The 12,515-nt window shown below is 36.5% G+C and overlaps 1 protein-coding gene across 1 annotated transcript; it reads left to right on the top strand.

The window, feature by feature from the left end:
- The first annotated feature begins 151 nt into the window (after positions 1-151).
- LOC121188977 (cytokine-dependent hematopoietic cell linker) lies at positions 152-11,130 on the top strand. The gene is made up of 17 exons (XM_041048947.1): positions 152-600; positions 3,870-3,910; positions 5,660-5,813; positions 6,856-6,908; positions 7,340-7,394; positions 8,326-8,376; positions 8,464-8,498; positions 8,610-8,620; positions 8,700-8,783; positions 9,073-9,097; positions 9,425-9,449; positions 9,546-9,630; positions 9,725-9,741; positions 9,818-9,909; positions 10,000-10,077; positions 10,444-10,599; positions 10,687-11,130. The coding sequence occupies exons 2-17, from the start codon at positions 3,908-3,910 to the stop codon at positions 10,837-10,839; spliced, it is 1,077 nt and encodes a 358-aa protein (XP_040904881.1). The 5' UTR covers positions 152-600; positions 3,870-3,907; the 3' UTR covers positions 10,840-11,130.
- The last annotated feature ends 1,385 nt before the right edge of the window (positions 11,131-12,515 follow it).

Here is a 12,515-nt window from a genome sequence, read left to right as displayed (position 1 = left end):
CTTGCTACAGGAAATACCTGTAGCATCAGCAGTTTCATTTGACCATGACGTACTGAACAAAATAGTCTGGGGCCTGGTTTTCAGGTGCAAAACTGATTTTGTTTTAGATTTTTTAATTTTTGAACTGCCGTTGCATGAAGATTCACACGCAGGCTGCATACAAAAACTAACACAGGAAACACTGAGGGTGAGGCTTTTGATCACAACCTTCAAGGACTTCTCACATGTAAAGAGATCGATGCCGATCAACAGAAATTTTTAAACAACAATATGCCAGTATCACAAAGATGAGTCGAAATATTTTGTTCACGCCCTGCACTGACAACTACAAGAAAACAGAACAAATCAGACCAAGAATGCACAAGACGAAGCCCTCCAAAAACAAACCTGCCACTGTCTAAAAGAAGAGTGAAGACCTAAAGCTGTAGGCCAGTTCACCACACAGGAAGTCATTCTAGGTTACTGCAGTGGGCTGCTTAACTCTGACAGTCTGACTTGAAGCATACCAGGTGTTTTTGTCTGTGTGTATGGGAGTATAACCAGCAGGCAGGGATTTCTGGACACCCTTTGATGTTCTTGTTGTAAAAGTCTTCACAAAAGGTAGGTAACTTCTTAACTGCTGTATTTGTGACGGTGTAAAAACTACGGCAGATGAGGGAGGCAAAGACTCTGGTCTCTGGTAAAAAAATAGATGGAAATGTATGAAAAGAGGAGACAGGCTTTGAAGGGCAGGATTTTCTGCTAGAGATGAGAATCACGCTTTGATTAAAATTCTCCAGTTGCTGTTCAATTTTAGATTTAAAGTAATATATAAATTGTAATGTACAGTCATCTCATCATATATGGAATCTGGGTATGTGCACTGGGTACTGAGGAGCACATTTAGTAAAATAAAACAGTCAGGCTGATGTTGCCACATAAAGTGCAAAACTCATATCAACAGTTGTACGTAATGATTATACATTTAAAGTACCTTGTTTTCACACCAAATAATAGTTTTAACATCTTCCCAACAAAACTTCTATCCTGTGAAAGTGAGATAACTGAAATTAACTTGATAAAGATTAAAAAGGTCAAAGACAAGCACTTCTTGTGCACCATGTTCACATGATTTGCTACAGATTTTAGTACTCAAAATGAAAATAGAGCTAATTTAATAAAATATCTGCTGCCAGAAAACAACAGCAACAAGAATATCACCAACAATAGTAAATGATATTTTAAGAAAAACAATCCCACTATACTACAGTAATCCTACTGTTGATATCGTTTCTCTCTGAGCTCGCTCTCACTCTGCAGTTGATACTTTTTTGATGCCTGTAGCAAAGCCAGGTCACAAGTCCTTAAGCAGTCTGATGGTTTGAGTTGCCACAAATCCTCTGCACCCAATTTCCATGGGGCAGAAGTTTATTTTCCAGACTAACTGCTCAACCTCAGATGCTAGCTCCATGCATCTAATCTCCTGCCTTTTTATACGTCTCATCCAACACCACTTCCCATGGCCCAGTAAGCTCTGCAAAGTAGACAGACAGCCCTGCTGAGTGTTGGACCACAGTGCCAAATCCAATACTGAGTTTGAGTCTCCCTTCTGGGACTGTGAGTTGGTAGCCTGTAATGTCTGCTGGCATTTTCACAATCCCTGGGCCTTTCTTAAATGTCCTAACTTCTATTTTGGGCAGGTTTCCTTCCTGCTTCCTGTTTTGTTTTCCTTCACAGCCAAAGGGATTTAAAGATAAAATCCTGTCAATCAAAAAGTGAATGATTGGCATTGGCCCTGTGTTTCTTTTCCCCTTTGTGCCCCTTTTCCTGGAAACATGATTTTTTATGTTGATACTAAGTCTTAAAAAGCTCAAAAGTTGCACAAATGGAGGTTATGTGACCCATGTGTCAGTCTCATCGCAGAGAGCTAATGTGAAACTTAAATTATAGCGGGCCTCCTTTGTTCGGTTGATTCCTTATCAGAAATTATTTCTGTTTTTTTTTTTTCTTTTTTTTTTGAGTTACTAAATTACCACATTTGAAGCTTCATCCACATTTTTTGTAGAATGTTTTCACATGTCAAAGTCAAATTTGAAATAGTTTGCATCTGCGGGTGCTAATTAATGAATTTTCTGGATAGATAAGTCAGTTTTCATTCTCTTCCTTAAGATAAATATTGTACAGAGAAATGAGCACTGCTTCCTCTCCTTACAGAAAGGTTATCTGAGATGAATCCTGGGACATTTCTAATGAATACTAAGTGCTATATGCTTGAATTAAATTCAACATTTGATACTGTTGCTCTGTATGCATCTCACTGATTTACTAGGAGGTTGTTACTTCCTGGTCTACTCTGATTTGACTGGTCTTCTGTGTCTGAGTATTCCTTTAGTCAACTGACAGCTTTGTATCTTTAACTGAATTTGCAACCCTGTCTCTGAAAAATGATGTTTATAAATCACTAAATTGCTGACAAACTTAATCACTGGCTAGATCATGCTCAGAGGCAATAATCTTTTGGTATTTACACGAATGACATTTATTAACAGCACTGGACTCACCAGGAGGTGGCTTGAGTGGATGGCAGATGAACAAAGCACACAGCTGTTGCACCAGAGACTGGGCTTTGCGTCCTGATTCCTGTCTGTGGTGAGGTTTAGGCATCAAAAGCACTTTGGTTAAGCTTAGGGAAAGATCATGGTTTTGTTTAAATGTAAATAAAAACATGGTGTCTGAAGTCACTGTGAACTTTTTCTGTATTAAACCAGAACACAATCTGATCTTTTCTCAACCTTAACCAAATGCTGAGAGTCTAAACATAACCATACAAAAGTTTACTAATGCTGTACTCACTGTAAATGGATATTGTACTGCAATATCAGATAGCTCGGTGGGAAAAAAATACATTGTCATTATTAGTAGTCGTATAAATGGTTGTAGTGTTATAAATGGTTTTGGTAATGCTTTATTTTATGGGTCCATAAATTCCAATGTATTTCCAAAAAATTTCTTTAGATGTTTCCTGGAAAGAACCATATCATTTGGTTATAATTACAGGCAAAATAAAGAGTGATCATCTAGTACACTTCCAGTTATTTCTAATCTATAATCTAGCACAATCTTGATACTTTCACACAGAGAACGTGAGCTGCACACGCAAAAATTTCTAAAAACAAACATACAATTCGGCATAAATGAAGAATAATTTTTACAATAATAAATGAATGAGTCATAAATATTCTTTGGAACTTAAATTGAGCAATTTATTTCACGAAAATGTGAGTAGAAAATGTGAGTAGAAATAAATGATAACAACTCACACACAACTACACGACACGACTAACTGAACTGACTAACATAACTTTGCCTCTATTTTTCCTGTAATCAACACCAAACTGCATGTTTCTTTCCAGGAAGCTTTCAAGAAATGATAAAAAAAATAGCAGACATGTAAAATAAAGTGTTATCAAAATTAATTTTATGCAGAGATGTAAAAGAAAATGCTTCAATATTATATAAGTTAAATTATTTATGTTAGGCTGACATAATGGCTGCAGTAGCGTTAACCTAAATTCAGATTTTAGATGTTGTAGATACTTAAGATATTTAAGCAATATCTTTCTCTGCACCAGAAGGATCTTTTAACAACTCAGGTCCTTATACAAATATGACAAATAAAATTATAAATCCGAGAGATAGTTTTTTTTTCACTGAATGTTAGAAATGTAAAAACAATCCACTCTGTGTAGTTGTTTGTGAAGACCTCATTCTTCTGCTTGTGTAACTGTTGAGGAGGAAAAGTCCAAGGACAAACTGTGGCGGAAGGCCACAGTCTTTAGCATAACACCAAACTAATGATGTTTTTCATTTCTGTTTCACCCCCTCGTTAGCTGCAGAGAGAAGGAACAGCCATGAGTCTGCTGTGATAATGGTGAGTTATGGCGACTGTATCCACAGTGTTTCCCTGCTGGTTCCACATGAATGTTCCCAGGGGAAACTTTGTGAGCTTGCAGCCCACTGATAATTACCTTTTAGCACAGAAATGAGTAAAGAGTGAGTTTCTGCTCTGTCATTGTTATTCACAGCAAGAACAACACAGTGCAGACTCTGATTCTTCTCAGCATTTTTACTATAGTTTACAATTGTTGTTTTTGGTTGCTTTAGTACTCCTTAAACTAAAAGTGTTAAATAATATTCAAATGTAATTTATTCTGTAAAATAATCATCTCTCAAATTCGCTCACACTTCTTCACGTCTTGTGAGAGAGAGTTACAGTGACTGTGACTGACCTGGCAGACATTAATTAATTTTTATTTGCATAAACTGTTACTACATCTGTTAGAGGTGGAATGTCCACATAAAGGTCTCATTGTGGTGATGAATATTATGTGTGTAGTTTACTTTAGAGCACAATCAGTTCTGAGTCTAATGCTTGATAGTGATAAAGCATCTTTAATCTGCACAACTGTTAGTTGTTAGTTGTCTTTTTGAGAAACCTGTTGTTGCGTTCAGATGGTTTTATGATTTACTTTTGAAAATCTTTGAAAACTTAAAGTGCATGTCAGAAATCCAGCACAGCAAAGACATGAGGTGTAAAGTGTTTTCTTGGGTATTATTTCTCAAATCACACTGACGCTTCAAAATTACATAAAGCCCTTTTGTGCTGAATACTTGTAATTCTTTACCTATTTAATGAGGAAAAATCATCACATGAAAATTAGGAACAAACATTTAAAGTGATAAGTACAATGGTTCTAGTAATACTAAGATTCCATAACAGTGTTGTCAACTATATCTGTAGAATGCATATGAAAATCTTCCCTTTTGATAGATTTAAGGCATCTGAAGAGTGAGGGTGTGCCTGTTGCATCTGCAGTCTCTAAATGTAGAGATGAAATACGCGTTTAAAAGCACTTGCTCAGGTTTGGTGTTGCACACATGTCTAATGGTGACCGGGCACCTGCTGGACAAAAATATCAATTTCCACTTAGCTTTTAAATTAAAAGAGAGAAGCTAGTTTGCTTGACCATGTTTGTTGCACCCACTGATAATGTATTCACCCTAATCTCACCCATTTTTTCCAGCTTCACCACAGGTGCACAAAAATACCAACACAGTCACATTAATTCACAGAAATAGACAATGTTTGTTATTTAACACTAACACTTTGTCACAGATTGTCACTTTTTTCTATGACTGGCTATAAATGTGTAAATCTTGAAGCTTTTGTGACTGTGAAGAGAGAAGCTTTAAAAAGGAAATACCTGAGAGACAAGCAGTGGGTTATGTTGCAACACCTCATAATAGCTTCCTGTGCTTATCGGTGTTGTATAAGCACAGAGGATTTGACGAGGGCTGTCTCAGAATATATTACTGTGTACTGGGTGATGTAAAGAGCAAGACCCAAAAGTGATTGCAAGCTTCACTGATTTCCTTACTTTAGGGCAGATGAAAACATTTTTTACATTTTTTACAAAAAAAAGTCAATGAAGGCAGAATGAGATTATTATCAAAAGCAGTTCTTTTTGTCCTAAATCTTAGTGACACTTCCATTCTATGCTATTATTTCTAAAGACATTTTTGACATATTGTAGGATTGTACATTATATTACATATATTGAATAAATGTGATGTAAATGTAGTATTTCCAGTATGAAGAAGATGTTTTCTTTCTTCAAAGGATCGTGGCAGAACAGACAGAAACAGAAATCAAAGACGTGGTAACTACAACAACCCCGTGGAGCATGAGTACGACGTGGTGGATGACCAAGAGGAAATGCTCAATGTGCACATATTTCCAGCGAGGCCAATAAACGAAGAGAGAGAGTACGCAGGTAGAGAAGAAAACACTTTTTCATTAGCTCATCTAATCTTTGACTTTTATTTCACAAGTTAGGGTTAGGGTTTTTCAACACAAGAGTGTTGAATTAGTTTAGTTTGTTTTTTTAATTTTGTTTCTCTGTGGTTTGATAAGTTTTTATTACATTAGATTTGAGGAGTGTTTTTATTAGCGTTCAATGTTTTTATATTTTAGTATATACTGTAACTCATAGGCTTGTTGACAAGAGAAGCGAATGAACAACAGTAACCCACAAAATTGCTGCTTTGGTTGCTCAGTGGGCTGAGAAACCTAGAGAAGTAATTCTGTCCATTTGGGGGAGTGAATTTGACCTTTAATGTATGTCACTCCCCCATCTAACTTATTTTTGTCAGCCCTAAATGTGTAAAAATATACCACAGAAAAATAGACTAAAATAACCCGTAAAAAAATAACTATAAGTCACAAACTTGTCCAAAGTTCAAATTAATGTTTGCACCCTAGCTGACACAATGAGGGTTTCACTTCTCTACTCAGAAAAGAACATAATTAGAATGAAGTTGAATGAAGTGCAGGCAAAAAAAACCAAAAACATCTCCACCACAGACCGTGATGAGAATGAAAGCAGTGTGGATCTGAAAGAGAGCTCATGCTGAGTGAGCATGATCTGCCAGTGGGTCTCCAGAGCCATCTGTTGGCTGAGTCAGACTGCAGGAGATTACAATTATCCAGGAGCCGAAGGGGGAGAGAGGAAAGCATGTAGTGTGAATAGACTCCCTTTACTCTCCTGCATGGTTGTGGCCCACAGCCAGGGGGCTTCACAGCTGCACGTCTACAACTTTATACTGAATGTGGCTTTTAAATTTGTTCACACTTGGAGTGTTCTCCCTCTGTAATCAATACAGTCTGCTGCTGCAGTGTACTGCTGGGGCTGGCAAAGACCTAGTTACAAGAATGAAACAAACTCAAAGGGTGTTAAACTGGCAACTAACACTGAAACTACTATCATTACTGTCGCTGACGAAAGTGTGGTGCTCACAGTTTCTTTTGCTTTCAAGACAGGGATCTTCCGAGGTCATTATCAGCTCAGAGTCTTTCTTCACTCGCCACTGTAAGGTTTCTGTTTTTTTTTTCTTTAAATGAATGTTCTATTGCAACTACTACTCCACTATAAATGTATACTTATACTTAATGTGCTGTGTGCTGCTCTCCACTCCCTCAGCACCTTCAGTAAACTCAGTAACTTCTTTAAAATTGCTTCTAAAAACACATTATTATTTCTTATTATACACATTATTATCAAAAGACTTTTGAATAACCTCTTTTAAATTGCTTTTTCTCTTTCACACTACTTCTGATAATGGATTTTTTACTTTAAGTCTGAGTCTTTTCCTAACCTTATTCAAGTACTTGCAGCATATGTATGCAAGTACATTTATGTATATATACTTAAACATAAATACATCTAAAGTCTGTTTGTAATATTTTGTTTCATTTTGTCCTTGTAAAGCCTTTAATAAACTTTATTATTACTATTATAAGGGTAACTCCAACATCGTCCCTAGATGTCCACCCAGAGACATCCCACATTCTGTAGGTAAAGTGACAAAACTTTCCATTATTTTTGCAGTAAAGACATTCTGTAAAAGTAGTTGTGAGAGTGGGCGGCTGTTTGCTAACATGTTAGCCAAAATAATTCAAAAGCTGTGGTTTTGTGATAGCTATGTATTTTTATATCTCAAGTACAAAACTTGATTTATGCTTATTTAAGAAAAAGAAGTAACATCACAACGAGAAAGAATACTTAATAAGTTAAAATACGAATGTAAATGAGTGTCTATAACCTCCTGAGACTCAGAGGAAAAAAGGTTTTGCCTTTTTGATTTTTTAATGACAATTTAAGTATTGTTGTTGAAAGAATCATGTTGCCTGTGCAACAGGCCACAGGCTTTTCGCTCGTGGTGCTGGGCCAGCAGGCTCCTCAAGAGCCTGTGCGCTCTCATCTTGGTTGGAATTGCCGCCACTTTGCAAAGAAAGTGCATTTGCTGTGTTGGCCACAACCCCACAACTGAGGCATGACAAGAAAGCCCAGGATGTCCACTTAAAAGGACAGTACGATTGAGATAGATTCTATAAACGATATTTTGACCTTGGGGTCTCAGACTCATGTCCCCCACAGAGGACAAAAATGAACTGCCAGGTCTCAGGAGGATAAGGGGAATCGCCAAAATGGAAAACTCAGGGTTTTTAACCAAGTGTTGCAGCGGCTGACCTCAATAGATTTAGGCATGTATAATGCTAACTGATGGTTTCAAGTCAGTTTTAACAGTCTCTAAACCTCTTTTTCTAATGTGTGCCTGTGATTGCAAAAACAAAATATTGTATGAAGTACGCAAGTAATCAGTAACCAAAGTCTTGAAATACTAGCACCTTAGTACTTAGTACCTTAGCACTGTACTTCAGTATCATGTATCAGTAAATGTGCAAAATATATAGCTACTTTTCTGCAATCTGTTTTTACATCACAGGGCCTGCTGTCAATAGAGATCTGAAGCCCAGCAGAAGAAAGATCATTTTGGGTAACACAAATGAACAGAACTAACTAAGAACATCTGATCTGTCTGGGTAACAGTAACATCCCAGATCTTAACATGTTGCTTTTACAGATAAGAGGTCCACACCTGTGCAGCCAGAAGAGCAGGTAAACACCTGTGCCATACAACATGGTGAACTGTTAACTATTTTTATCTCTATAGATTGTGTTGATTGCAACTCATTAAACAGGTGATCACTTTTCTCTTTTTTTTCTCAGCACTCAGACAGGTAATTTACTCAACCACTATTCAAGATATCCATTGGAGGGTTATGAATGGACTTACTGCTGAAGTGTGTCTTCTTCCAGGCACTCTCCATCGCCTCCACCGTCTGCCCTGGAGTTAGTGAATCACTTGCCTGGACCGAATGTACGCAAACCCTGCAGGAGAGAGTGAGTGCTGTTTCAGGCTAATTTGTGGCAGAACAGGAAGCAAGTAGGGATCACTTTTAAAAGTGAGCAGCTACACTGTGGTTGTTCTATTTTGAAGTAGCTGACTACGGCCCCATGTGGCACGTTGCCCTATGTGAATGGTACAAAGTGAAGGGAGGCACTCTCAGTTTACAGTTTACACAGTGTAGCAGTAACACCATCTACTGGTTAGAAAGATAATCACAGAAAGGCTTGGACGCTTTCTTTGATAAAGCATATGGTGATTTTATGTATTTCTTTTTCATTTCAGTCAACAACAAAAGGCAACTAAAAGAGTAAGTAATCAAACATAGTATTATTTCAATCATAGCAAAGAAAAGCTTGTGAATGTGGCAGGTTTTTCTGTCATTTTATTGTTGACTGGGTCTCTCCCTTCTGTATGCGCTACTTATTTATTGTTTCATATATTTTCACTGTGTCTTGTGTCTTCTCCTGTAATCATGAAATGGCATAATTAGTCAAATTATCAGCCATGGTAATTGAATATATTTCATGACACACAATTAAACTTGACTAACCTGACTAGAAAGGACTCATTAACTATCTTGGCATGTTTCATCATATGTAATCATATCTAATTGTCTTTTCATTACTTTTAACAGTCAGAATTCAGTTCACATGCCATAGGTAAGAGCTAAATAACTGTTAAAGTAACATTTTGCTGAAAAATGTCTAGACAGCTGTAATAATCCTGAATATGTAATGCTGGGGTTTTTTTTTTAGATCTACAGACTACAGAAAGTGTTTCAACCACCCTTACCAATCAAAGACATTCTTTGGATTTGGAGACTCATAATCTAGAAATAAGGTGAGACTTTTATTTCTCAGGTTATTCAGGACAGCTATATCTTTTTACACCATGTTTGATTTACATATGCTCTTTCCTCCTTTATTTACTCTAGGCCACAACAAAATCTAGGTAAGTAATGTTACAGATCATCAGTGTCATTATACACCTATTGATTAAATAAGTCAACATTAACATCTGCTTAAAGCAAGGGTGCCATCAAAACGTCACCATGAGTGGCCTCAAACTAAAGAAGACTTTAACCAACATGACTTTGTTCCAAAGGAAAAGCCTCAACAGGTAAACTTGCTGCTACTTCATAAAAATATTCTGTCAAATGCAAGTGTGATTATAGCTGTGAGATCACTGATCACTGAGCTCTACTGGCAGACCTATTGTGAAGAAGACTGGTATGTTGGGGCTTGCAATCGAAACGATGCTGAGCACGCCTTACACCTGGTGAACAAGGTAACTCTATATAAATAATTAAAAATAAATCTGAATGTTTCTAAAGCTAAAGTTTGACATTTTGGGAATTATGCTGATTCATTTTCTTGCTGGAAGTTGAATGAGAAGATCATTCTCAAATTCATAGCTATATCTATGCTATCCTGTGAACTAATCAGCAGGTTATATCTTATTTGTGTAACATGTACAAAAACCAAACAACATGTGGTGGTTTTAGGTAGAGGATCATGTGATGAACAGTTTCTTGGCTGGGTGCAGAGACTAACTCTCAGCATGAAAACTAATGAGTGCATTTCCAAAAATGTCAAACAGTACCTCTAAACCAGTGCCTCTAAAATTTATTTATTTATTTTTTTAATTCCTTAGGACGGGGCATTTTTGGTACGAGACTGCTCCATGAACTCCAACAGCGAACCCTTGGTATTGGTTGTATATCATGAAAAGAAGGTTTACAACGTAAAAATTCGGTTCATGGAGAGCACTGGCAAGTACGCCCTGGGAACAGGACAACGATCAAAGGATGTGAGTGGAAAAATTCATTATGCTAATTGAACAAGTACTCTCTTCAGCAATTATATTTACTGTTGCGAACATCTTGTTTCTCCTCAGATGTTTGACTCTGTGGCAGACATCATCAAGTTTCACACCATATTCCCAATAATACTTATCAGTGGGAGAAGTTTGTCTGGAAGCAAATATCCAGAAAACTGTGTGCTGACCTGTCCGGTAACAAGGAGTGATGTTGAGAAGCTCCTACAATAGCACGTGCAACTGTGTATGCAAAAGAAAGTGTTTGCTTATGTCAATAAAAAAAATATACTTCATCCAGGGCTACAAGCTAACTTTTATTTTTTATTCTGAATTAACCTGTTGATAATTTTTAATTAACCATGAAGAGCAGTTTCACACTTGACAGACACCGGTACCACTTTCTGATAAGGCATCATTTGTAAAGAATTTATTATTGGCTTTATTAATGGAGTGGTTGGTTAATGTATCAGTTATAAGCCAGTTATTGTATTAATAATAACAGCTTTTGGGCTCCTCCAGCAACTTCACTTGTCTTTTTAGTTCTTTAATTCATAAGGGAGATCTCTCCAGTGGACTGTTTGACTACTTATCTTTTGGAAAGTGCCTGCAAGACATCTGGACCAAAATAAATTCACAGTTTAACATTTACAACTGCAGACTTGATAGTTTGTAGAACCTTTTAGTAATGAGTTACTAACATTTATAATTGCAGGTGACTGACTCATTACTGCAGCTGATTAAAAACCCGAGTCACAGTATCATTGATAACTGCAAACTTAGTGTGGAACCTTAAGTACTTATTAATGGTTTATCAACACCTACAACGTATTATGATTACTCAAAAGAATTACTAAAATGTCTATTTTAACGGGGCACACTGCTGAACAATCTTTATTCAAGCAAAAGAATGGGAACTTCTAAATTTTAAAGTGTAAAATAAATCAATCAATAAATAAAAATAACTCTTACCATCAACATTTCACATTTATTCTATGGTTCTTTCTATGTTTTTTTTTTTTTTTTTTTGTATTTATTAAATCAAAAGCTAGTCAAATTGTACAGGTTAAAATGGTTATCTCATAATAAGCCTTCAGTTTGTGTTCATAAGCAGTTAGCAAATAGCAACTGTTACTAATAAAATGTTAACTGATTTAGAATGGCGTTTTAACTGTTGACCAAATAGCTAGGTGTCCCGACGTGTCCTGTATGGTAGTGAAAGTGGCAACACCACGCTGTGTAACTCAAGGAAAAGCTAAATATTAAACATTTCACCTATCAGAAACATGTTGATGTTAGACTTACCTGTGAAGAAAATAAAAGTAGCTGACAAATTCCCTTCGCAGGTCCGTCATTTCAAGGGTGAGTTAGCTTAGCTAAACGTTAGCAAGTAGCAACTGTAGCCAGCACTGTTGCTATAGATACCAATAAACCGTTAAGTGGTTTGGAATGGTACAAAGTTACTTAAGCAGAGGGTTAATATCCAGTTACAGAAAGTAATTAGTTATTGTTGTTGCTACATTAAAATGTAAGCATCTGTTATAGCTGGTCGAGGCGGAGCGACTATACTGCCGGGCAGTTCGGTAAGTTTCATATCTAAAATGTCTACCTGTAACTGTAGTTGTCAAAAAAGTTTGTCGGTGTAATGTGGTGAAGTAAATAGCAGCGTGAAGACATCCTTCAAAACTGTACTCAGTAAACTTACTGTAGTTTCATAACTAATTACATTTACTCAAGTAATGTACTTAAGCATAGCTTTGAGGTGCGTGTTCTTCAGTATTTCATTTTTCTGCTACTTTACTCATCTACATTTATGTGACAGCTGGAGTCACTAGTTACCATGCAGACTCAGATTATTAATCCAAAATATAATTAACAAATAAATGGAGATGTGTTATTATTACTGATTA

This window comes from Toxotes jaculatrix, chromosome 10, assembly GCF_017976425.1.
Source record: "Toxotes jaculatrix isolate fToxJac2 chromosome 10, fToxJac2.pri, whole genome shotgun sequence".
NCBI classification, from domain to species: Eukaryota; Metazoa; Chordata; class Actinopteri; family Toxotidae; genus Toxotes; species Toxotes jaculatrix.
Note: the sequence above shows the minus strand (reverse complement) of the source record. Positions and strands in the feature narration are given on the sequence as shown.